The sequence below is a fragment of the Pristis pectinata genome, chromosome 8, assembly GCF_009764475.1.
Source record: "Pristis pectinata isolate sPriPec2 chromosome 8, sPriPec2.1.pri, whole genome shotgun sequence".
Taxonomy (NCBI): Eukaryota; Metazoa; Chordata; class Chondrichthyes; order Rhinopristiformes; family Pristidae; genus Pristis; species Pristis pectinata.
Genome location: NC_067412.1, coordinates 32,702,233 through 32,730,058, shown reverse-complemented (window position 1 = coordinate 32,730,058; position 27,826 = coordinate 32,702,233). Strand labels below are relative to the sequence as shown.

Genomic DNA, 27,826 nt, shown 5'->3' with positions numbered 1-27,826 from the left:
AACTGATAGCAGCAGTTCTTGTCATCCACCTCAGTAGCTTACATTGAAACTAGATTTATAAAATATGGACTCCTAGAATATCACAGCACAAACAATTTTCATCCCATCAAGTGTGCATCATTTTCTGTGGAAAGTACCCAGTTAGTCCTTTTCCTTGGCTTCTTATCACATCCTGGCAATTTTAAGATCACATTTAAAATTAGAGCTGGGCCACATCACAGTCAGCAGGCACTCACCCTACCCTCCTCCTACCCTTCCCCCCTCCTCCCGCCCCCCCTCCCCCCCACATACACACACACATATATACAGTGGAAGTTTGAGATTAGCCCCTTCAAGTGTGTGGAGACTGCCACAACTGAAATTTTCAACCCTGGGGTGGGTCACTGAAGAACACGGTGCAAAGATAAATAGAGTTGAAGCATAGATCAATCAAAATCAGGTGAACAGGAATGAGGGGCTGAATAGCCTTCTCTTCTTCCCATGCTTTATAAATCTTAGATATGTCCAGTCTGTGGATGGGCCAGGATTGAAAGGGGGTAGGATAAGACAACCAATCAACACTACAATTTGCCTTTCAGGACTTTGTATTCGAGATTTTACAAGAATTCTGTGATGTCTTATTCAAATCCCTTTACAGCCAAAATCTTTCTGCAATAATCTGTTTTATCTAAAAAGCTACCTCACTTCAAGTTTTCAAGTGTTTAAACGATGGAGGTGATCTTGTTTCGCAAGCACATGAGTAAGACACGAGTCTGACTGGCTTAATATAAACAAATCTGCAATTTATTTTAAAAGTTAACATTAAACTGTTTGAATTGTTTAATGTTTACAGCATACTTTTACTATGTCCTAACTTAGTAAATCTTCAGTAACTATTGAAAGTTCAGACGTTTGCACTAACTTGCACTGTAAATAATTCTAACTTAATACTGCAAAACTGTCTGATGCTGCAAGAAGCTAATAATTTGAATTCTTCTGTACTACTACTATTCTTAATCAAAAATGGATTTATAATTATAAAAAAGAATATGCTTTGTAAGTGTGAATGGTTTATTCTCAATACAGATTATGACCAATTTCTGCACTCTCCATAGTTGCTGAAAATATAGTAAATTAAGTGCAGTGAACAAAAGCTGTAAACATTAGAATTAAGCTGTTTCAATTATTTTGTTTTACTTAAAACCAAAGTCTTTTTTTAAAAACTTGCAGATACTGTAATGAAATTATTCCTCTCAGTTCGTAGCTTGATTCTAGTAAAATGTGCATATATTTCAGAATAAACAGTGCTGCTGTTTCAGAATCCATGCGAGTTGAAGATGTGAAAATGTGACAAGCTTGCCCAACGACATTGTAGTTCCCTGGATTTTCCCCGGATTTTCCCCACAGTTTGTGGGTTTTAAAAAATTAGATTCAAGTTAATTTCATTTTTCATGGCCCCAAATTCCAGAATCATCAGTACTCCCATTTCTCCAAAGATACTGCTGAGAGCATTCGTGGGAGACACAAAGAGTATGATTGTATCCAAGGTGTCAAGAGTTCTATATTATAGTGAGAGACTGTTGACAATGGAAATTAATTTGGTCAAAATAATGGAAACCTGGTTTGATGAGGAAAATGCCTTCATTCAGAAAGGGATAATTTAGAGTAGTCAAGTTACATGTTCACACTATTTTAGATATTCTAGATGATGCATTCTTCAAATTTATGCAGGATGGTGAGAAAAAAGGATAGATTAGTTAGAAATAGAGATGTTTGGAAACCCTTATGTGGATAGTCACGTGAACTAAATTAGTTGCAAATTCTACATCGTGTGCCACCTCAAGGTTAATTTCCAACTCCATTGCCTCAGGGAAACTATCTCCTTCTACTTCAATGTTCCTGAACTAACCAGCATCCAACTCCTTAAAATACAACTCCACATCTCTGCTGCCTGAATTCTATCCCTGTGCTTTCTTTATCCCCAAAATCTCCAACTTAAAACTCAAATCTTTGTACTTAAAGATCTCCATAATTTTTGCCCTATTTCTGTAACATTCTCCAGTAATGCAATCAATTAAACTTTATTCCCTTGACTTCAGTATCTTTTACATCTTGTAATACATAATTTTGAAGAATTTGAAATTTAATCATTTTTTTTAGTTTCCACACCATGAACATTTTGACAAGGAAAGTGAAGAAATGAACACAGCTCCATTTTATTTCTTTTTAATGTTATATCTTGCGGTAAGTCCTAACTGACAATGCAAGTTTTCCATACTTAGTTGAATTACAAATGCAATTCAAAGTGCTGAAGGCTATACAGCACACTTCCAGTTAGGGGAACATTTTCAAACTTGTATTTAAGCATTTAACTATTTGGAATAAGCAAATATACTTCCAAAAATATAATTTAAAAATGTGATATTGTCCAGGTTTCTACCTCTCTCCACAGCTTATGGACTAAAGTTTCACATGGAGCTCATCTTTTTCATTAGTGCTTAGTACAACATAGTGTATTCGAGCTGCAGGAGTAAGGTCTTCAGAAGCTAAATAGGGGTGTAACACAGAACTGTGTGCAAGAATATTCCATAAAAGCTAACAAAAAATATAGGGAAGTAAGATCTGACAGCCATTATAAATCAACAATATCATGATGTGCATTCAGTTTCTCCGAAAAAGACAAAAGGATTAAAAATAAAATTTCAATTCACTTCTTTTCCCCTTTGCACCACTAGTCTCCAACAGCTGTCACCCACCAATGCAAGTGGAAGGCAATAGTGACAGCACTTCTCAACTAGCACTTGAACTAGAAATAAAACTCCCAGCTGCTGTGGCGAGGTTTCAGTCATCACCTCCACAGCCAAGTCACATAATAAAATGTTTTAACTGTTGACTGAGCATCTTAAAGAAAGTTTTTTTAAAAAATTGAAATCACTGATTGCTTAAGCAGTATAATCCTGAATTCTTTTTACCCTGCATTATATAAAAAGAGCAGAGTAGCATGCCTTGAATTATTATTTTCTTTAAGCTTTTGAAAGCAGCCATTTTATTCCTACAATTAGAAACATGGTCAAAATAATAAAAATTATTTCTTTAAAAAAATTCTACATAAAGAGATTGTGAATCACAAGACAATTTACTTGAAATTGTTGTTGAATAACTAGTGTTTCAAAAAAAGTAGTAACAATCTTAAATGCATCTGTTCTAGTAAAATTTTCTTATTCAGAAGGTAATGAAGAGATTGGAAAAGACAAATCATATATTAGCTCTTCAGATACATTTGAAGTTATGACATCATCTACTTTAACCTATTTCCAAATAAACCCCCAATCCTCAAATACTTTGGTATTTTTTCCACAGAGGAAATAGATATACTTTTATGAATTATGTCATCAACTTTAAAACTAAATACAGTTTTCATAACATTTAGATTCCCCAAAGGAAAATTAAGTCAATTGGAGATTATTTGATACAATGATTCAAAAGGAGAAAAATGACAACCAACTTACTTTCTTATTCTTCACATACCTCACAATTCTGGCCAAGTAAGTCCAATGGGTGGGGAATTTTTAAAATCAGAATCTAAATGTCTTATAGACTTATCTGCTAAAGTAAATTGGCTTCATAAGCTGATATAAATTGTAATATAAAAATACTAATACTGTTCAACACAGTAAACCCAACTACCCCCAAGTTCACACTAAATGATAGATACATCATTAATTTACAAGCCTAATTCTGATGGAAATTTACCTTCAAACGATTAATGCTGTTTTATGAATGGACTGTGTTGAGAAAAATAATGAACACATATTCACAAAATGCTTCATACTTCAGTGGTAGAACACCTGGGTTGAACAAAAGAATGATGGCAGGGAAATTCATTCTCGCCTTTTGCAGCCAAGCCAAAATTAGGCTTTGGATCTCATCAGCACAATAGCAAAGAACTGAGCATCCAGCTACAAGAAGATGTTAGCATGAGAATTACTTATGTCCAATTTCTTTTTGGGCAACAACCCTCAGGTAAATACTGGGAGGAGCAAGGAAGTAGATGGGCAGGACCACTGCAAACCTAAAACAAACACGCCTACATAGATTAATAGATTTACTCATTGCTATACTGATATACATATGCTTACAGTACTTACAATCTGCTTTTGTTTTAAGGGCTTCACAGAAAAGCTTCCATCAACGTGCTGCAAGATAAGTGAAGAAGTCAACTACAAGCTCAAAGAACTCCCAAGTGAGTACCAGTTAATAAAATTCTAGACACAAAGAACAATAAAGATTTTTTTTAGATACATTTAATACAGTTATTCTTACAGGATGAACTAAATCATTGATGTAAACTATTCTCTCAATCAAATCTACAAATGTACACGAAGTTAGTATTGTGATTCCACAGAGAGCTAAAATATTCACATTGAGTAGGATCTTAGCACTAATATGTACACTCCTTGATAGCACTTGGTTATTCTCTAATCAGGTAATGGTTTCTGTAATATGATACACTTGCTTCAAAAATATCAGCTCGGTAAAATAGACATTCATCAAATCAGACAGTTTTTGAATAATAGCTTTTAATAATATTCTTGGTCAAGGTTCTTAGATACTTCAATTTTTTGAGTCAAGAGGTAGTGTGAACAAATGCTTAGCGTTACCAAGAGGATTAAAGATTTTTGATCTGTATATATATTTGGATATCACAAATCCTTCACAACTACTGAGGTCCATAATTGCTGTAGTAACATAGTTAAACGTGGCACCCACATGTCCACAATCAGCAAATGGCACAGATGGCCAATTTATCTACTTTGCTGATTTTGGCCACAGGACTTCTCATCCTTTTTTTCAAATAATGCCATGAAGTTTTTTACATCCACCTTACTTCAGCTCAAATCAAACAGAAATGGCACTGCTTATAGTGAAATATCCCGGCAGCATATATTAGTTGCTCATTTCTGAAATGCAGCTTGATCTTTTAACTTATTGACAATGACTAAAATTTACTTTTACAGAAGTTTGTGTACAATATAGGTACTGACAAAAACTTTCCTTTTTCTGCAAAATATCTTTCAATACCAGATCTAACAAGCTCATGTGCAATCTATTCTAAAATTAGTTCTCTTTTCCCTCCCTGTTTTTTGGGAGGAATAAGTGTTTTATTTTAATGACAATCACCCAACCAACAATCTCAGAGTACTTTGCCCCTACATTTTGGCAAGTATTGTTCAAGTTAATTTCTTGGAGATACCCAGCAGTCATGTGGCCATTTCATTTGCCATTTCCACATGCCCTCCCCCAACCCTCCATGGGAAAATGAACAGCCATTGCTTAGCTAAAAAATGTAAAACTATTTTGTAATAAACAATAGCCACAAATTCGTATTGTTTATTCAGTCACAGGACAGGGATATCACTGGCATGAATCCCTCCTTGCAATGCCCATCCGCTAATTGCCCTTGATAAGGTGGAGTGAGTCACCTTCCTGAATCAATGCAATCCTTGTGGTGATGTTGGGGATGGGTTGTGACTCATTTAGGACAAAAGTTAAAAGGAAAATGATTAAACTCTCTTGTTGGAGCTAGTCTTTCCAAGGCAGTTGTGTGACACAAATGTTATTTGCTATTTATCCACCATGTCCAAATGTTATCTAGGTTTTGCAGTATGCAGGTTCAGACCATTTCATTATCTAAGGAATGCAAATGGAATTCAATACTGCTTCATCAACAAACATCCTCATTTCTGACTGTGAAGGAAAAATGATTTATTAAGCCACAATCATGTCTGAGGCAGTATGGCAATGGCAGAACCCATGCAAAGTATTGGTGAGGCTGTTGGTGAGTCATTAAAGCTGATAGTTCACTCTTTGTAATGGATGCTGAAGACCTCATTCTGTTCCCTTGATACTTCTCCTCATGTAGGAGCACTAATTTATTAGCTGAACAGAGAATGGTAAGCAGTATAGGAGAATTCTTTGCTCCCATTTGATCTAATGCATTGAAATTTCATGGCATACTTCTCCTCATGTAGGAGCACTAATTTATTAGCTGAACAGAGAATGGTAAGCAGTATAGGAGAATTCTTTGCTCCCATTTGATCTAATGCATTGAAATTTCATGGCATCCAGAGTCAATGTTGAGAACTTCCAAGGCAACTTTGTCAATATGCTTCTGTACTGCTGTTGTAGAAGGTTTAGCCCTGCCAGTGATATAGAATGCAACAAGGGTCACAATGAAGAATCTTCAATGAAAATTGCTACAATGGGTTGTTGTTTGTTTAGTCTGTGAAACAGCTCTGCCAATTGAAACTCAGGTCATCTGATGTTCATAAGGAAGATTTTACAGAGTAGACTGAGTTGGGTATGCCTTTGTCACGTCCAGAGCCAATGCTACGGTGAACATCAGTAGGTCCACCTAGGTATTTTCCTGTTACATTTTGACTTGGCTATTTGATACTACTTGATGACTTATTTGGTAATTTACAAAAAAAAAGTTAAAAGTTAATCAGATTTTTGTTATTTAGAATCAGATATCTGCCAGACCAAGCTATGAGTGGCAAATTTTCTTTGTTAAAGGACATTAGTGAACCAAATGCACTTTTATAAAAATGCAGTAGTTTTATAGTCATCATCACTGATAACAGCTTTTTTATTTGTTTATTTAATAAGATTTAAATTTCCCAGTTACCATGGCAGGATTTGAACTTGTGTGTCAATTCAGTCCTTTAGATTACTCATTCAATAACATAACCACTATTCTTGATAATGACGTATTCTGCGATAACCATTTTTTTTTAAAAAGGAGAGAACTATTCAACGCTTTAAGTAAGCAGTTAATCTTTGCACTGCATGGTACCTCAATGCAGATCATGTTGATTCAGTGGCTGAGTCACTGGCTATTCTATACAAGTTCTCATTTGGTTTTTAGTTATTATTGTATACTGTTTAGTATCCTGTATTGTGTTAGTGAAACCTTTCTTTTGTCAGTACCTGCACACATCCTGCCTCTGACTAATCACTAAGCAGCCATTAGGTTATTATAACAGAGAAAAAAAAAATCACCACTTCTGACGCCTTTTTCTAAGAGTAAATCTATTTAAAGAAATGGCCCATGATAACAATTTTTTTTAAAAAATCAGAATGGTGGAACAGAACACGTAACAGTTCACAAATCAATCACTACCAGTAACAAAGAACAATTCATAGTCGTTTTAAAATTGGCTGGTGTTTACACAGAAATCCCAGAGGATTAATACAAGAGGCTAAAGTTTCAAGTATGGCACTTTTGCAAACCAGATGTTTCATGGAATTTTTGAAGTAAAAATATTTACATTTTACATGTCTTTAGTTTTTTTTTAAACAATCAAATAATTACACAAAATATAATTTTGTTTGGGGGAGAGGAAGAAAATTGTAGGTTAGGCATCTAATTGCAAGCAGTTGGTGAATGCATTCCATTGTAAAAAAAAAGTTCAGATGTGGGAAAGCAAAAACTCAAGATAATGGACATCAAATCAAAATTGGAAAGTGTCAAAATACTGAACAGGTTAGGTAGCCTCTGCGGAGAGAAAAAAAAGTTAATTGATTCAGGTTAACAGAAGTTCCAAAGTGGAGAGAACAAGGGATGTGGAGGAAACCACAAGAGATCGAATGTCACAGATGGTGTTGGTGCTGGCTGACTGGGGCTTGGTGAAGGCTTGTTATTTGCAGCTGATCTGTTTGGAGGAGGTGTAAACAGATAGAGAAGAATAGGTACAGAAAAAGGAGTGAAAACAATGCTGGAGTTGTGAGAGACAGAACAGGAGTTGCTAGAAAACCAAAATAAAAGAAATTACAGGAAATAGTCATCAGATCAGGCAGCATCTGTGGAGAGAGAAAAACTGAGTTAATGACACAATGAACTAACCAATTCTGACACAAACTGAAAGGGCAGAATACCTTGGGACTATAATATGCTTAGATAGAAGATGTTGTTCCTCATGTTTATATATGGCTTCCTTGGAATAGTGTGAGAGGTCAAAGGCAGATAGATCAGAGTGGGAAAGAGATTGAAGTGAAAGGCAACCAGTGACCCTGAGCTTCCAGCTGACTGTCTTTTTACTTCTTTGTCTAACTCTCATTCTGACCTCTCGTCTCTTTGGCCTCTTACACTATTCCAACAAAGCCCAACATGTGCTTGAGGGTACTTGGGACATGAAAAGAAATGGGGTTATACCAGTGTCATTCATACCTAGAGTATATTATTTTTGCAAATAAAATTCTCAAAACCTGATAAGTGGTCTTCAAATCCTAATGAAAAGAAATGCATTAAATCAAGACCCAGTTAGATCTGCATTGGAGACACATACTGAGATTAGTGTAATTGCCCCCGAGGAAAATTATTAAATGGATCTGAATTTAAAGTACAACTTCAATGTAGTTTGAACACAAGGATGGAAAAGAAAAAATCCACGCTCAAGTTCTAAGAAGTTTCAACTTCAAATTTATTGTTAGGCACAGCCCACTTCAAAATTCATATGAAAATACTATTCCTAAAAGAAATTTCCAGAACCATTAATGCTCGTAACAAAATTCTGCCTGAAGTTCTTCTTCCACTAAGTCCTCTGAAATTACCTTCATATTTGGTATGGTTTCCAAATAAACCTCTAATTTATAAAAGGCAAAACTAACTAGAGAAATGGGATTCTTAATTTAACAAACCTCCTGCCACACAAGGAATGCCTGTTATCTCTGAGCTACGATTTTGTCACCTTTACAGCTAAAGCATGCACAGTAATGTTTTTTTTAAACGAGTGAAAGCATCTCACATAGCAGTGGAAATATAAATGCTCACTGCAGGTGAAAATTATTTTGAAATTGTCTTTAATTATTTTCAGATTATGTGCACCATCTTGTTTAGGAGTTTGAAACGTTCACTGTATGAAAAAAACATTTAAGGTGACAGAGTGTATGCTTGCAGATGAATATAGAAGAGCAATATTAGGATACCTGAGCTGAATATTTAATACTAATTCTTAAATGTACAACCACTCAGTGATGTGAACAGCAAGCATAACATAAATCCAATAACCATCATGTTCAGACTTGCTCATAGTTTTCGAACTAACACTGCCTACTTTGTCTCTGTAATACATATACCAGAGTGCATTATTAAACTTTTATGAGGTCCATTAAACTAATAAAGAGCCTGTCTACAATGATTCTGCGTTCAACATTCCAGACACATTTATCTGCAAGTTCTTCAAATGTGCCCATGACCTCAAAAAAAAGATTGAAAATCATTCTATATCTCTTCACTTTCTGTTAACTTATTTGCAACTTTGAATTTTTTTTATGACTCAGTCTCTCAAAATTATTCTGTTGTAATTTTATTTGAAACTGTTAGTTTTATCAAAAGCAGCCATTTTGGGGTAGTGGTAATTCTGTTCTGTAACAGCCTTGCAAAACAGAATTTTGTAACTTCGGAGGCTGAAGCGCACGTTTTTCAACATGCAAGAAACTAATGTAACCTCCATTATGAGAGTGTGTGCTATTTTGATGCATTAGTAGCAATCTGGTTCTTCAGCTCCAAGACAAGTTGTTCAAATGAAGCAACCCAATTTTACTCAATGAATTTAAGTTTCATAATTCTATCTTGTTCATTTATTTCTAAAAGCTTCAGGCATGAAGTTGCAGACATGATGCTCTGGCACTACTTTTAGTATCAGAGTCATAAAATTCATTTACGTTTTTTGTGCATTTTATGAAGTAGATAAGAAAACTGCACTTAAAGTAAATCAGTTGTAATTCAGTACATTTCTAAACAAAATTAGTTTTTATTTCAATATTGCCACCATGAAATAATAGTAGTATTGTACATCTCAGGTTCAACATTTTGATTTTTCCTGTAATTGTTCCAGGAGCTCATTTTATTTAATCAAATTAACTGATGTTATTGTAATAAAATAAATTCAGTACTTTCCAAATTACACAAATCTGTTTTCATTTTTTGTACAGTACTGCAACAAGTGTAATGTTTTTCCTGTGCAGGGTAACTGTACATTCAAAACTAAATTAACGATAATGAAAACTACTGTTAATAATGAGCAACATTTTACTATAGAGTGGAAGCTTTTTGATTACAGATAATGGTTCAGACCAAATGCCAAAGCAATATTATGGCTCCAGATTCAATTTCATGGAATTAATATCCCTTGAATCTTATCTGGAAATCTCATCACCTCCTAGGCCAATAGATGAATTTAAGATAATAACAATAATTCGAAAAGATGTACATAAAGTAATTGTTACTTACTTTTTCCATTGCAGCCAAAAGAATATGGGCATGGCCAGAGTATTCTGCAACAGAAATTCAAATTAGGTTTATTTTGCTTTATTACGTGTTACAAGAAGAAAGTTTCAGCAAGCCATTTTATCTCTACGAAATTGAAATCAACACTTCAGAAAGAATTAAATTCAAATCCGTGATGATCCAATCACAATTGTAAAATCAAAAATCACCCAACTCATGGAATGTACATAGAATAGAATATATTTGAATGTCATATTATAAGCTGCAGTTTAATTGACAATGCATGGATTCGTTCATCAAACATACCCTCCCACCTACACATCTATTTTTGCTGTCAAAACCTTTACTTTTCTGCTAACTTCCTTTCTCGTCTTCTTTCTTGAAAGCACCAACTATTTGTTATATTTTTGATACACTAAGAACAGTAAGAGGATTTGCAGTATAAAATTTCAAATTTATAGCTTACACAAAACTTGGGAGGTGTGGACAACAGAAAGCTGGATAGTAGCAGACTGCAAGAGAATATAGATAAGCTGGCAGACTAGGCAGACAAATGAGAGTAAAATTTATACAAAAGTGTGTGAAATGATACATTTTTGCAGAAAGAAAAAAAAATCAGAAGCCATTGTATTAACTAAATTACAAAGTTCTGAAGTAAGTGTATGAACAGAAGGACCTTAGTGTACATGTACATTCATCTTTGAAGATGATAGGGCATATTGAGAGTATAACTGTAAACCTTATGGGAATCCGAGCTTCATAAGTAGAGGCAAAGGGAATAAGGCTAGACAGTTGTGTGTTGAACCTTAATAAAATGTTGATTAGGCCTCAACTGGAATAGTGCATCCAATTCCGTTACCAAACTTTAGGAAGGATGATGGCTCCAGAGAGGTTACAGAAAAATTTGCTAGAGTAGTTTCAGGGATGAGAGATTTAAGCTGCAAGGTTAAGTTGGAGATGCTGGAACATTTTGTTTGGAGTAAAGAAAACTGAAAGGAGATCTGATGGAAGTATACAATTTCATGACTGGTTTAAATAGTGTAAACAGATGGAAGCCATTCCCATCAGCAGATGGTTCAAAGACCAGGGGGACACAGATTTATGTATAAGGGATGCAAAGAAAAACTCTGGAGAGATGCTGGAAACAAAGACCTTACACCTAACTTAATTCTACAGATGTTCTCCTCAATTTAGGTCACCCTCGTACCAAAGCTGTCAGAACCCATGACCATATCCATCTCATTTCCAATACCTCTAATGTTGTGTCACCAGAGTTATAATATCTCCTTTCAACATTTCAAAGGAACTGTTCCCTCCAAGGCTCCCCCCTGCACATCTCCAGTGTCACACACACTCTTCTCATGCAGCCATAGGAAATGTAACATTTGCCATTTTACAATCCCCTTTCCTCAAACACTCTTTTCAGATGATTTCAAATGATTTACTTGTACTTCTTTAATGAAGTATATGTATTCATTGTTCAAGATTCCCACTCTATGGGAGATTACAATGGGGGCCATTTGGAAGAACACCTCTGTTTAATCTGCATAATGAGCTTCCAGTCATTTAAAATCTGTTTACTCTGACCTCTTGAGCTTCAGCTACAAATCCTGTTCTAATGAAGATCGATATATGCTCAAAGCACAGTACCTCATCTGTCTGGGTACATGACAGCCTTCTGGACTCAATATCGAGCATTAAACATTGAATATGAGCATTTCTAATATTTTCTGTTTATATTTTAATTTTCCAGCATCCACAGTTTTTAAAACTTTCCTTTAGTCATTGCAGATAATCGTTTTGCTTCTTACAAGTTCCCCAGAATGATCTTTTGGTTACTTAAGATATCTTTTAGTCACATGTACATCGAAACACATAGTGAAATGCATCTTTTGCGTAGAGTGTTCTGTGGGCAGCCCGCAAGTGTCGCCACACTTCTGGCACCAACATAGCATGCCCACAACTTCCTAACCACTACGTCTTTGGAATATGGGAGGAAACTGGAGCACCCAGAGCAAACCCACACAGACAAGGGAAGAACATAAAAACTCCTTACAGACAGTGGCCAGAATTGAACCCAGGTTGCTGGCACTGTAATAGCGTTACATTAACCGCTACACTACCGTGCCTTATTTGTCCCATTACTACCTTCTTGGCACTATGATCACTTTTTAAAAAAAATAATTTAATGTCTTCTAGGTTAGCCAAGCACAAATCCTTCCTTTTGGATCCCTCTTTTCTTTCATCCGTTCCCTGCATTGGTTTAACTCTAACATTTCCAAGTTCAGATGAAAGATCATCAACCTGAAACATCAACTCTTTTTCTCTTCCTCTCTAGATGCTGTCTGACAGGCTAAATGTTTCCAGTATTATTTATTATTATTTATAATGACCAACTACCTGGGCTTTCGGCACCTCTGGAGTTTCTTTAGTTCAGGGAATGAAGGAGAGGATAGCAGATGAGGAATAAGTGGAAAATGTTTAAGACCTGCTACTGCTCTTACACTAATAAACATTCAACACAAAAAAAACAGCTGCACTCAATCAGAGCGCACATGTTTAGCACTCCGTTTCACCATAGTATTCTATATTTGGCAGGATTTATTTTGAGCAGTTTATATTCAATCAAGTCCACTCGTAATGTGTTACCCACCAACACATAAATATGCCCCAAACAATCTGCTCTGCTGTCTCACAGATATAATGATCTCATTCTCAAAGGGTGGTCTTGAAATGAAAGTTTCTATTTTAACAAGTTAATTTACAGTCAAAAATATCTGCATAAAATTCAGAAAGAAAAATGACAATTCTGTAATATGCAGCAGGATAAAACTTCATAGCCAAACCACAGCAAAATCATAGCCATTGCACAAAATAGTATACTGTTGCTGAATTTTAGTTTGCTGAAAATTCTATTATGTTACAAATTAATTATTTCTATCAAGCTGAAGTTTCGTTAAAGTCAACTCTCTAAATACTTAACATTTAAGCCTAAAATTGTATTACTATTGTTGGATGCAAATTTGTATTGTGCTCAAAGAACAAGACTTGCTTTAATATCATGTGTTATACCCCATGTTTATAATGGCCACACTTAGTGAAACTGCATAAATCTGGTAAAATGCTTTAATTATTTCCACTTCTACAGAAGTCAACTGTAAAAGCATTAGTTGGAATATATTAAGCACACTTGCTCTTTTGGACATTTCAATGAGGAAAATAACAGACTAGCACCTATATAATGCCTTTCCCAACTTCAGACCCCAAATGGATTTGGAAGTGTAGTCACTGTTGTAATGTACAAAACACAGCAGTCAATTTATGTTCAAAAAGCTTCCAGAAATAGCAATAAGGATAATGACCAGGTCCTCTGTTTAATTTAGGAATGTCAATCATGGGATAAATGTTGGCTAAGATACCAGTAATAACCTACCACTATTCCGTGAAATAAATCCAAGAGATTTTTATGTGCCCCAGCAGGAGCAGAAAGTCCTTAGTATAACATCTCTAACATCTCATACAAAAGGAAGCACCTCAGTTGGAGCAGTGCCTGCCTAGACATCTGTACCCTGGACTCCTGGATGGGACCTGGACCCACAAGCTGTTGACTCAGAGGTGCGTGTGCTGCCCCACTGCCCCCCCAAGAAGCTAAGCTATAACATTTGTAATTTCAAGCCATTACATTTGTATACAAATCCCTTCACAGATCTGTTTTTATCTGCACTGGATTTTTTCTGGGTCTCAACTGAATTTACCAAGTTAAAATTGACGGTGACTAGGTTATAGAATTCACTTAAATAAACGGGTGTATTGTCTCCAATGTTGGACCTGAGCAAAATGTTAAGTTCCAGAGGAATGTGGTCAAACACTGGGCTGTACATTCTTAATATACAAAATATCATATCTCTGTGAAGGAAAACAACTCCATTGCTAAGAAAAGTTTGCAATTTATGTCCCCTTTGTTGAGGAATTGTGGGAACTGTTTAAATATAGCGGCCTGGTGTCTGGCTGCAAGTGAGTGTGCATGCTTCAAATCAATGTCATCAGTTTGTGAGGGTAGTCTTATTCCAAATAATTACCTTATTAACCAGTAACATGCCAAAGATAACAAGCAACATCTGAAATGAAATCTGTTGTTAACCCAGACCTGACATTTCTGATTGCTTTCCCTCCCATTGCCTCTAAAGATTATGCATAGTCTAATGCTTAGTAGGCTAACTGCACGAATGCCAGTTATAAACTTTAACAAAATCTTTAAGGATGACATAAGGAATTCACCACCCCATTTGAGATTCCAGTACGCCATATCATACTACTTACCATCTACTTCATCTACCACAGCCCGAATGACTAATGGAAAAACTCCTTTCTCAAGATCAAAGTTTAGCTGAAGAATAAAAGGAAAGAACAATTAAAAAAGAAAAAAATGATAATCACTTTTAAAATTTAAAGTAACACTCAATATACTACAAAATTTGGAGTATCCAGAACAGTTAAAATGCAATTTTTATATTTTCTACATCTGAGGAAAACACCACAGGTATATAACAGAAGGAAAAGTTTAAAAAGATTAAAATCTCTAAGGTTCTTTTTAAAGTTTGTCCATTTCTGACAATACATTGAAATAAATGGTAATGCTGCAGCATCCCGTTAATTGAAATCAAAGTATCTGTTAATACGTCCTCTAGAGATGGTGGGTGGCTGAAATTTCCCGACTAGAAACTAGCTAGGAAATGGGGAATCTAATCAATTAAATTTTAATGATTGCAAAAACTGAAGTCCGGAAGTTTTTATTATCTACCTCATTTGTGCTCAAGTAGAAAACCAGAACAGCAGCATGCACTGTGACAAGTTTTAGAAAAGTGTGCAGCAAGTTGGCAGGGCTATGGTAAGGAAGAAAAACTAGTGCAAAAGACCAAAGAGCAAAAGTGAAATATTCCAATACTTTTGTAATATTTCCTTTTGATGTATATTCTTTTAAAGAAACAGGCAGCTTTGGTGTCCATTCACAATAGATTAGAAGCCAATTAAAACTGGATTCTTCATGAATTATTTTGACATGAAGAGATTAAGTAAATTATATAAACAATCAAGATTAGATTGAATATATGGTGAAGAACAAGGGTTGACAAGGTATTGCAACATAACATTCAACCTAATTAAAATGATTAACTCCCAAGAAGATTGAGCTAACCGATCCCATTCCCCACTGTAACGTAATACATTTTTGTGCACAGCAGAGCCATGTATCTACTGTATACCTGTTAAAACCTATACCAAATCTGCTGATGGTATTATGAGAGGAAGCTGCCCGATAACCAATTTTCTGTCACAATTTTTGTGTGGGCAAAACTAATGCAGAGAAATATTCTACAATTAGTAATAAGTGGCCAATTACCAAACAAGGTAGAATTAATGTAGCTAATTGCAATAAGTGAAAGTAGCCAAGTCGTATAACTATCATACCATGTATTGGTATGATAATATGAAGCCCCGGTGGACTAAAAGGGAATGAAGAAACCTTGGGCCCCAGTGTGTTGAAAGGGAATGTGGGAACTACGGTGTGCTGAGAGGAGCACAGGGATCAACACCTAGTGAGCTAGATACCAAACCACTGGGACTTCCAAACAATCGAATAGTGGATTATCAGAGTTTTATTGTACCTACTGATATGATCCTACGTTTTCCTACTGATGTTAATCCTCCTTCCAATTAGAAGTTCTTTCTTAATACTCTTTGCCACCCTCTATTATTAATCAAGATCTCATGATCCAATGATTCCTGTTCCCCAAGTGTTTTCCCACTGGCACATGGTGCACTCAGCTGAGCTCACTGCTTAAAACCAAATCCAATAATGTCTCCCTTCTCTGTGGACTGGAAACAGCGATCAAGGAAGTTCTCCTCAACACAATTCAAAAAATCCTTCCTTTGACTCTTACTATAATATTGCTCCAGCTAATTGGCATCATCCAATATCACCATTTTACAGCTTGTGCACATATCTGTAATTTCCCTGCAGATTCTCTCTTTTCTCTGTCTTCTCATTAAGTAACATGATAACTCCCTCCTTGCTTCTCAACTCTAAACAAATGGACTCTACCTCATCTTTCAAGGGCATCCTCTCATTCCAATGTGATATCTTCTTTAATTGGCATTTCTACCCACTTCCATTTTTCCTTTCCCAATATTTTCTTAACATCTTTATCCTGAAACATTAAGCGCCACATTTCAGTTCTCACAACTAAATCATAATCCTTCATCACTTTGAAGCTCACCATTCTTAATTACCTCACTGCACTTAAATGCATGTGCGCTGAACTCATTTTTCTATTGTAGTTTAAACCCTCCCCAATCTCACCATTGAACCTGTCCACAAAAACATTGTCCTGTAACAAGACGGGGACAATCCAGTCCATTTTGAAAAGATCCAAAAGCCTGAGCATCTGAGCCATGTCTTCGCCATGCATTAAATCTGCCTGATCTTCCCACTTCCATTCTCACTAGCATGTGGGGTTGACATTAATCTAGAGATTACTACCTGCTTTCTAATTTTTTCCCCAGCTCCTTTAAATTTGACTATAGAAATCTATTCATGCCCTCCCATCATCATTGATGCCAATATGCACAACTTCCTTTCTGCACCCTTCCCCCACCAAACAATATGCTGCACCACTGTACTCTCTCAGTAATTTCTTTTATCTTAGCACCAGGAAATCAATGCAACATGCAGTGTTCGCCCTGATGTTGCAGAAATGCCTGTCTGCCTGCAGGGCAATGGAATCCTCAAGGATAGCTACATTTCTATGCTTTGATGTTGTACTCTGTGAAGTTGTTTGCTCCAGGTCCTAGGCAGCACTGTTTTGAGTTACGGTCCCCTGAACCAGTCTCTACTACTGAGTCCTGGTTTGAGAATGGTACCTTTTGGTTGGCCACTTGCTACCCTGCTGTCTCTCTCTCTCTCTCTCTTTGGTTTTGGGAAAGCCAACCTGGAAACCCTGATCTGACCTTGAGCTTAATCAAAGCAACCTCCTACACAGATATTCTCCCAGGATGCATGAAGTGTCCTAAAATTACCATGTGGTGCAGGAATTGCTGGCACTAGATCTCACATTCCTGTCTATGGTAGAAGAAACCTTGTATTTCCTCACTCCTCTTTTAGATATGCTTACTATTAATTTACCTGACTGATCTACCCCACCCTTATTCTCTAAGCTTATGCCTAGCAGAAGCTGTGTTCCGTGGAGACTGCACTCTCTATTAAATACCATGTTAAAAGGTTGCACAGAAATCAGGGTACAAACAACAACAATATGACTGAGACAATGAGAATGCCATTGGCAAGTTTGACCAACACAGTGTCTGAGAGGACATTACTCTTATTGGAAGGATTAAGAGAAAGTTACAGGATAGAGACATTTTCAAGAATCTTTGGCAGGTCGTACACTTTAATGACAGATTGGTCAGGGTTTTGGAAAGAGATTGTGGTTTTATAAAGAATGAAACTAACTCTGAGGAAAGAATATAATTTACAATGTCTGTTATCAACTGGTTGGGAGGATAGAAGTAGTCAGCAACTTTGTATATATAATATTCAGCCAAGTTAATGAGAACACGGAAGAAAGTTAAGAAAAAAATATCAGAAAATAAAATAAGACAGAAAAGAGAGAAAGATAAAAAGAGAACAAAGACATACAGGAAAAGGTGTGCATGTTAGACAAAGGAAGGAGGAGGCTGAAGGTGCAGGCAGCAGTACTGCAAATACTTGCTCAATAGTTCATGAATTCCTTGCACATATTACTAGTGTTGGCTGCAATAAAGAGATTATATAAAAGGTAATAATAGGTTACGTAAATGGTAGTAATAGAGAAAAGCCAGCAGAGTAGCCCTGGAGATTTGAACAGACTTGGTAGTTAGCAGTAAGGACCAGGAAAGCTAAAGGTATTCCAGTCAGATGCAATGACAGATGGTTGAGCCATAGTTAAATGCTTAAAGATGGGGAAAATTACTAGGATGAACAAGTGAAGGCTTAGCTTTAAAAAGGCATCAAAAACCGAGGTGATGGAATAAGTCAACAATGTTATTGCGGCAAATGGCAGTGAAAAGGCACAATAGTATCAGGCACCTTGGAAGTAACTTGCAGGAGCTTATTTTCACAAGTGTCACAGAAGTTTCAAAGTGGATGGCAAAGCCTGCAAGGTACTGTGATGGAGTCATACAGCACGGACACAGGCACTGTGGCCCATTGAGTCCACACTCACTGTGGCCCATTGAGTCCACACTCACTGTCAACCACCATTTATGCTAATCCTATTTTATTTCACTTACATTCATTTATTCTGCCTATATTCATATCAACTCTCCCAAAATTCTACCTCTCATCTACACACTGGGGTCAATTTACAGTGCCCAGTTACCCTACCAACCCACGATTTTGGCCACAGGGAGAATGCACAAACTCCAGAGAAACAGCAGCTGAAGTTAAGATTGAATCCAGGTCACTGGAGCTGTAAGGCAGCCAGTATACAAGCTACTCCACTGTGTCACCCCAGATGTGGTCATTTGATCGATACATGGGGAATAATAATTAGTTTGTAAATGGGGAATAAGCCATGAATATGGGTTGGAGTATTTATACAGCTCTAAACAGAGGCTGTGAGGAAAGGAAGGAAATTATTTTGATCAGCAATTTGGGAAGAAGCAGGGATTCAATAATTGATTATGAAGGGAATTTAGTTTCTTCAAATGGCAGATTAAAAATGTTGGAATTGATTGAAAGTTTACTTATAACTAACAATATTTCTTTCAATTTGATTGCTCGTTTCAACTGGGTAGGTAAAAATCCAAATTATTAAACAAGTTTGCTAAAAATATTGAATTTTACAGCCAAGCAATTAGAAGTGTTCCAAGTCATGAAACCAGAAACTCTTGTTTTGATTATCCAAAACTTGACAGAACCCCAATTAATAACAGTTTTGATATCAAATGCTTGAACTTTATAAGAATTCCAATGGGAACAGACAGTGCATCATTATACTTATTCAGGAAATGTACTTCACAGTCACATCACACATTTAGGAAACAGTGCATGAAATTAAAACATTACAATTCACAGAAATAATCCTATTTGTCATCTCCTGTATCTGTACATGTTGTACATTTGGTTTAGACAGAAGTACAGCATAAGTTTACATTATCACTTCTATAATTTTCACCCCACTCTTAAATTTTCTACACAAGACCATTCATTTTACTTAAAATTCATTTTGTGAAACACATTTAAGATGTCTGATACACTGTATAAATGAATTAAACTTTACACAATAAAAGAATAAAATTCAAATATCTATATGTGCAACCAGCTAAGTAGTATCTATCTGCAATCTGAGTAGTGATAACTTTCTAGGCATTTGGAAAAAAAAATGCTGAGAATATAATAATATAGAGATTTGTTCAACCATATTTGAAATTCGTAATACAGCACACAATTCATTCAGCTGGAGCAGAAATGCGGCACACTAATTGCCTAAAATCAAATGGAACAAATTTAAATTAATAATCCAAGAGAATGCACAATGAAACAATTCTAAGAAATTCAACATCAGATTGCTGAAAATATTTAGATCTAGTAAGTGTGAAACCGCTATCAATTGTTATTAACAAAAAAAATCAAAACACCAGAGATAGTCACTGCTCCTAATTTTACACAAAAATACTAACAGAGTGCTGCATGTAGTTGCAGCAACTGGACAATACAAATATAACCAAAGTTATTATTGGCAATTTTGCTCTGTTATTCCCACCCCTTTTATAATGTGATCTGTATATATCTTTTGAATGGCATCAGCATCCTTGGAGTCTGGGAGAATTCATCACCAGAGCTAACAATAATGCAAGCAAATTTAAATCCAGTGTTTCAGCTCTGCAATAATTAGTAACTATTCAATGTCTAGCCTCCAGCACAGATACAAGGTTGGCATAGTAGCTGCAATTAATTCAGGACCCCAATTTATCATATGCTAAAAAAAGAGTGCAGACACAATGTACCTTTAAAATTTTGCCTCTATTGATTTGTCTGGCTTAGACCAAAAAAAATTAAGGCAATTAAAAGGTATTCTACAGTAGACTGTCCAAATGTTTCAAAAACTCTCACAGAAATGTAATTACAAGTTCAGCTAAATTCTGGTAAAGCCTTTTAAACTACTAAGCTTACAAAATTGCAATTTGCAACTCACAGTTCTTTAGGAGACAGACTACATAACATGTAAAACTTTAAATATATTTTTGCCCGTTTCTCACGAACAAGAATTTCACTCAACCTTGTAAATTCATTTATATCCGCTGTTTAGTCTGCTCTGCATGGTAACTTATCTTCATAACAAAGTATTTTGAAATAGCTTATGTGAACAGATTTGGCCACCATCATTAGTGAATGTCAAGACATTTTAAAGAACTTAAAAGGTCACAACATTCAGAATCTCTGCAATCTTCAATTGTTTTGAATCTAACATACAAAAAGTTTACAAAATTACATTGAACATAAAAAGATTATATCTTTATACTTTCCTCCATTTTTAAGAGAATACCATTATTTCAACAAATTACAAACAAAATGTTCAACAAACATGAACAAAGCTGCAAATACAAAATTCTCCTCCGTATTAGAACCATGGAACTTAATGTATTCATCAAGCAAAGAATAAAAGCTGAAAAACTACTAAAAGTGAATGCAGAACCAGTGTAGAACCAATTACCTTGTGTTGTATTCTTCTGTTACAGCCCAATGCAATTAATTAAAAGATTTTGCATACTCCTACACAGGCTGAAATAACTCATTCTCCATTAAGCATCGAATGAATTTACTGCACAATTTACAATTAATGTAATATTGCAAAGACAGATGTTCCCTTAAGATGTTCTCCAAAAACAACAGAAATCATAAACACAAAATCTTTGAGTTGCCACAAGTAGAATTAGATAGAATTTATTAATTTCCATCCTACAATAGCATTCCTTCTTACAAGCAATAAAATAAAATCTGAAACAATGAAATACCATATAGATTGAACTCTGCAATGAATGACTCACAAGAACATAAATTGGTTCAGTAAAGCCATTCAGTCCCTAATACTCCATCATTGAGAAAGATGATGACCGTTTAACTTGTGGCTTGAACTCCACTTTCCCACCTGAACTGTAGAAACTCTGGTAAGGCCATTGACCAAAATTATATTCCAAACTTGAATATATTTAATTATTCTCAGCATTCATGGTCTCTTGAAGAAGAAATTCATCTTCAACCCAGCCTTAAATAGACAACCCTTTACCCTGTTATTATGTAGCATAGTTCTGGACTCCCACACCACATAGGACCTAATCTGTCAGGTGTCCCTAGAGTCTTCTGTTTCATTGAGATCAACTCTTATCCTTCTAAACTTGGAAATAGAAGGATTGCCCTAGGAGGAACGATTGGGCAAAATGAACCAATACTCTCAAGAACCAATTTAGCAAACCTTCACTGCACTTCTTTATGGTAGGTAAGTAAGTTAAATAAGGAGACCAAAACTGTTTGCAGTACTTTAGCTATGGTCCTGCCAAAGCTCTGTACAATTATAGAAGTGCTTCCTTACTCTTGCAATAAAGCCCAGATTTGTCTTTCTAATTACTTGCTCTACCCACGTGTTAACTTTGTTTCATGTACACTAGGATCAAAGTTTAACAACATTTAAGTAACATTTTGTCCTTCTGATCATCCCAAAGTTCATCTGTCCACAACATACTCCATTTGCCACCTTCTTATCCACTCTTAAGTTAGCAATATTTCTTTGCAGAATGCGTCTTCCTCACAACTTACTCTCCCAGTACTTTTGTATCAAAACCAAACATGGATACATTTCATTATAGTAAATAGCTAGTCCCAGGATTAACCTAGGAATTACAGTTTGCCAACCTAAAAATTATAAATTTATCCTTCATCTATGCGTTATTTTTATAAACCAATCCTCTATCAATGTTAATATATTATCCTCAACCCCATGACCATTAACCTTCCTCTTGTGGTACCCTATGAAATGCTCCGGGTGCTCCGGTTTCCTCCCACTTTGCAAAGAAGTACGGGTAGGTTAATTGGGTTTAAAATGGGCAGCATGGACTCGTTGGGCCCAAGGGCCTGTTACCACGCTGTAAGTAAAACTTAATTTAAAAAAATTTAACTACAGGCTCTTCATCTACCTGACTTGATACATCTTCCAAAAACTCTACTAATTTATCAAACACACTTCTCATAAAACCATGTTGAACCTAACCATGTTCTGTAGTGATATCATTTAATTATCTATTCCAACGTTTCACCAATGATTGATGTTAAGTGAATTGACCCCTAGTTACCAGTTTTCTCAATTCCTCCTTTTTTTTTCTAAAATAGGACTATAACATTTGCTGTTTTTCAATAAGATGGGATTTTTCCAGAACCTAAAATATTTTGGAACATTTTGGCCAAACTCATAACTATGCAATATCCTTATTATGTTTAAGAGCCTAATTTAGTAGGAATTTTCAAGACAGATTGATAAATTTGTTGGGCAAGGACAAGGGTTTCAGGGCATATTGATTAACAGCAACTAAATTAAATTGAGATGTATATCAGCCATTATCTAATAAAATAGTGGAACATTCCAAGGGGGCATGTGACCAATTATGATTTCTATGGAGACTGACATGCAATATTAAATAAATACAAATACAAAGGAAAAATTGTTCAGTCTAGGTTAATTGAAAAAACTTATTTCACAGATTCCAAGTTTCCCCTTGCCTGTCACTTTTATTTTTCACCCACTTCACTCCCTTTCCTTGGTCTCCACTGCTCCAGTAAAGCTCATATAATCTTGAGGAAGAGCAGCTCATCTTTTGAATAGACACATAACATCTTACCATACTTAACAGAGAGTTCAACAATTTCAACTGACGAAATCTGCTTTTCCCATTCATACCTCCTCACAACCCATCTTTGTATTGATACCATCCCTTTTCGTTTTGCATCAACCTTTTGTTATTTGTCTCATGCCTTCCACCCTGTAATACATCTCTTCTTATTCCCCTCTCCTCCCCCTTTTTCTACTCTTTAGAACATTTGTTTCTATCTTTTTCCAATTCTAATGAAAGGACAATGATCTAAAGTCTTAATTCAGTTTCTCTCTCCATAGATACTACCCGACCTGCTGAGTATGTCCAATGTTTCTATTTTTATTGCACCTAGGTTCACTGAGGTGTAATTTAGTGGTTAGTGAAATACTTTTATCTCCAAAAGAACATTATAGTATACTAGTAGGAATTTTCAGAGAACAAAAAAAAAATTGACAGATTTGTGGGGTAAGAACTCCAAGAGATATTGATGTAACGAAAAGAAGTCAAGATGTATATCAGCCACAATCTAATGGAATAGTGGAACACGTCAAGAGAAAATGTGACTAATTTTTATTCTCAAAGATTCCATGAACACTGATTTACAATACAAAATAAATATCAATAAATTGTACACACCAAGTTAGTGGGAAAAGTTATTTGCTAGATGCTGAATGTTGGGCTGGACGTTGGAAGATTTGCATTTTAAAACTGCAGATCAAAAGGCACTATAAAATGTTTACAAATACAAATATCTATCTTCTGCTATTTAAAGTGATATAAATAGGTGAGTTATGACATTAATTTCAAACTTATGAGAACTTATCTTCAAAAATTGACTTGGAAATATATTTTCTGAAGTGCATTGGTCACTGTTCACTCTTCATTACCACACTTTCAAACAATGCAAATGGCATTTCATTGAAACAGGATGTTGTCCTAGTGAGTGTAATTGATCCTAGTTATTATTCTTATTTATAAATCCACTTCTGCTAATAATTTCTAGCATTCGTGACTTACTATAATCAAAAACTACAAATACCAGCATAGTTTCACATGAGCACCTTTTTGAAGTCAGAAGATCAGAATCAACAGTATGTGCCCCTGAGCTTGATGTTGACCCAGGAAAAAAAAAACAAGACTTGAGTGAATGTGGGAAAGGTGATGGATCTTCCCTACGTGGCAATATGTTCCAGGTCAGCCACAACTGCTTTGAGTGTTTCAAGAAATATACAAACCTGAGTAATATTCATCTTGCAGCAAATGCAATTCCATGGCAGTAAAAAAGTTTCCCCAAGGAATTTAAAAGAACCATCACAGGTGGCGGCAAATCTCCTAAAAAGGCATTTAACATAAATGAGATGTGTTTATTTGGAAAGGGTATCCTTGGTGCATTCATTTCATGAGATGCGAAAACCGCTCTAGGCTTCAAGTCAGCCAAAGCTTGCCTTACTCTTCTATTTGACAGCACTGAGGGTGACTGTTAGCTTAAACCTCTGTCAGCCTACCATTCAGAGAATACAAGACAAGGTATATTCAAAGACTAATATCTTCCATATACTATATAATTTCACTCCTCCTTCATCGAACAATGTTACATCAAGAATAATCTGAACATCAAAGCTCATTATTAACAATTTCAAGACATTATTTGGCTGTTGTCAAGCCAATTTAGGCGTTTTTGACTCAACACCACTTCACTGTTACAACCCATGGAGTTATTGCCACTTTCAAGGTTTACTGCCTACAGCATGTGATGAGATATGTATTTCAGAGACAATGACAAACCATCATTCTGAAAATTTGTAAGAGGTGCAAAGTCAAGAAAGCTATCACCTACATGAGTGCATCTTGAGAAAGCATATCCCACAAAACAACAACTGTGTATAGAGAAAATTATGGCCAGAATTTATACACAACTTGTGTGGGTTTATGAACTTGAGAAATCTTTAGTCAGCAAATAAGGCTGGGTTTGATGAGGTAACCAGAATGGAAGAGTTATTGGAATTCATGCCATAAAATTACAAACAAGGATCTGTCAGACCTTAAGCAACAGAGATCATAAGAGGAACAAGAAGCCACTAAAGTAACACCATCACCAAAATTGTTCAGCATGAAAAGGCCTTTGTAGGCCTTCTGTCACATTTTACAAACAATAGCCATCTTCACAGATGACAACCCTGATATGAAGTGCAGCGTTAAACATTGTCACATGACATAAAATGCTGTGCTTTGCTATAAAGAGCTTTATCAAATGAAGAAAGCTGGCCAGATTTCCACTGATATCTTCTTAACGGCTTTCTCATCATCCATCCAGGAAAATCCATATGAAGAACCCTCACCATTGATGCTGCAAACTCCATCAGGTCCAGATTCACCATCTTAACAACTACCACCATCCAAATACCAGCAACACCTCTGTGTCTCACTTAACCCTCGACCTCTTGACTTCTAAACCCACTACCATTACTTGTTGAATACGCTGGATGATCAAAGGAACTTTGAATCCAGAACGGATTCCTGTCACAGTATGTTGACAGGCCGACTAGAGGGAATGCCACATTAGATCTAGTTTTAGGTAATGAAGTGGGTCAGGTGACAGATACCTCAGTGGGTGAGCATTTGGGGGACAGCGACCACTGCTCCATAACCTTTAGCATTGTCATGGACAAGGATAGGAGCAAAGAGGATGGGAAGATATTTAATTGGGGAAAGGCAAATTATGAGGCTATAAGGCTAGAACTTGAGAGAGTGTAATTTGGGATGACTTTTTGAAGGGAAATGTACTATGGAGATGTGGTCAATGTTCAGGGATCTCTTGCAGGATGTTAGGGATAAATTTGTGCCAGTGAGGCAGAGAAAGAATGGCAGGGTGTGGAACCATGGGTGACAAGAGAGGTGGAACAACTAGTTAGGAAGAAGGCAGCAGCATACATAAGGTGTAAGCAGTAAGGATCAGATAGGGCTCGTGAGGAATATAGAGTAGCAAGGAAGGAACTTAAGAAGGGGCTGAGGAGAGCAAAAAGGGGACATGAAAAGGTTTTGGTGAGTAGGGTTAAGGAGAATCCCAAGGCTTTTCTCTCGTACGTGAACAGCAGAAGGATGGCTAGAGTAAAGGTGGGTCCGATTAGAGACAAAGGTGGGAAGATGTGCCTGGAAGCTGTGGAAGTGGGTGAGGTTCTCAATGAATACTTCTCTTCAGTATTCACCAAGGAGAGGGGTCTTGAAGACGCTGAGGACAGTGTTGGTAAGGGTAATGTTCTAGAGCATGTAGATATCAAGAGAGGGGATGTGTTGGAGCTGTTAGAAAATATTAGGACAGATAAGTCCCCGGGGCCTGACGGAATATTCCCCAGGCTGCTCCGCGAGGTGAGGGAGCAGATTGCTGAATCGTTGGCTAAGGTCTTTGAGTCCTTGTTGTCCACGGGTATGGTACCGGAGGATTGGAGGGTGGCAAATGTTGTCTCCTTATTCAAAAACGGTAGTAGGATAGTCCAGGGAATTACAGATCAGTAAGCCTTACATTTGTGGTGGGCAAGCTGTTAGAAATCTATGAGCATTTAGAGAATCATGGACTAATTAGAGACAGCCAGCATGGATTTGTGAAGGGAAGATCTTGCCTCACAAGCCTGATCAGGTTCTTTGAGGAGCTAACCAAGAAGATTGATGAGGGTAGTGCAGTAGATGTGGTCTACATGGATTTTAAGTAAGGCGTTTGACAAGGTTCCACAAGGTAAGCTTCTCCAGAAGGTCAGAGGGCAAGGGATCCAGGGAGGCTTGGCCATGTGGATTCAAAATTGGCTTGCCTGTAGAAAGCAGAGGGTTGTGGTGGATGGAGTGCATTCCGATTAGAGGGCTGTGACTAGTGGTGTCCCACAGGGATCGGTTCTGGGACCTCTACTTTTCGTGATATTTATTGACTTAGATGAGGGGGTGGAAGGGTGGGTTAGCAAGTTTGCAGACGACACAAAGATCGATGTGTTGTGGATAGTGTGGAGGGCTGTTAAAGCTTACAGAGTGATATTGATAGGATGCAGAGCTGGGCTGAGAAGTGGCAGATGGAGTTCAATCCAGAGAAGTGTGAGGTGGTACACTTTGGAAGGACTAACTCCAAGGCAGAGTACAAGGTTAATGACAGGATTCTGGGGAGTGTGGAGGAGCAGAGGGATCTGGGGGGGTTCATATCCACAGATCACTGAAAGTTGCCTCACAAGTGGATAGGAGAGTTAAGAAAGCTTATGCGATGTTGGCTTTTATAAGTCGTGGGATCGAGTTTAAGAGCCGCGAAGTAATGATGCAGCTTTACAAAACTCTGGTTAGACCACACTTAGAGTACTGTGTCCAATTCTGGTCGCCTCATTATAAGAAGGAATGTGGAGGCATTGGAAAGGGTGCAGAGGAGATTTACCAGGATGCTGCCTGGATTAGAGAGTATGGATTATGAGGAGAGACTAAAGGAGCTAGGGCTTTACTCATTGAAGGAGGATGAGAAGAGACATGACAGAGGTATACAAAATATTAAGAGGAATAGATAGAGTGGACAGCCAGCACCTCTTTCCCAGGGCACCAATGCTCAATACAAGAGGGCATGGCTTTAAGGTAATGGGTGGGAAGTTCAAGGGAGATGTCAGAGGGAGGTTTTTCACTCAGAGAGTGGTT

At 36.6% G+C, this 27,826-nt stretch overlaps 1 protein-coding gene across 4 annotated transcripts in view; it reads right to left on the bottom strand.

The window, feature by feature from the left end:
- The window catches only part of LOC127573328 (E3 ubiquitin-protein ligase MGRN1-like), a 112,465-nt gene that overhangs the window by 31,511 nt on the left and 53,128 nt on the right, over positions 1 to 27,826 (bottom strand). For all 4 annotated transcript variants that reach the window (XM_052021406.1, XM_052021408.1, XM_052021409.1 and 1 more), the window contains exons 6-8: positions 14,591 to 14,657; positions 10,274 to 10,317; positions 4,128 to 4,175 (exon numbers count right to left, since the gene is read on the bottom strand). In XM_052021406.1, coding sequence (XP_051877366.1) covers positions 4,128 to 4,175; positions 10,274 to 10,317; positions 14,591 to 14,657 — 159 coding nt within the window. The remainder of the gene's footprint in view (positions 1 to 4,127; positions 4,176 to 10,273; positions 10,318 to 14,590; positions 14,658 to 27,826) is intronic.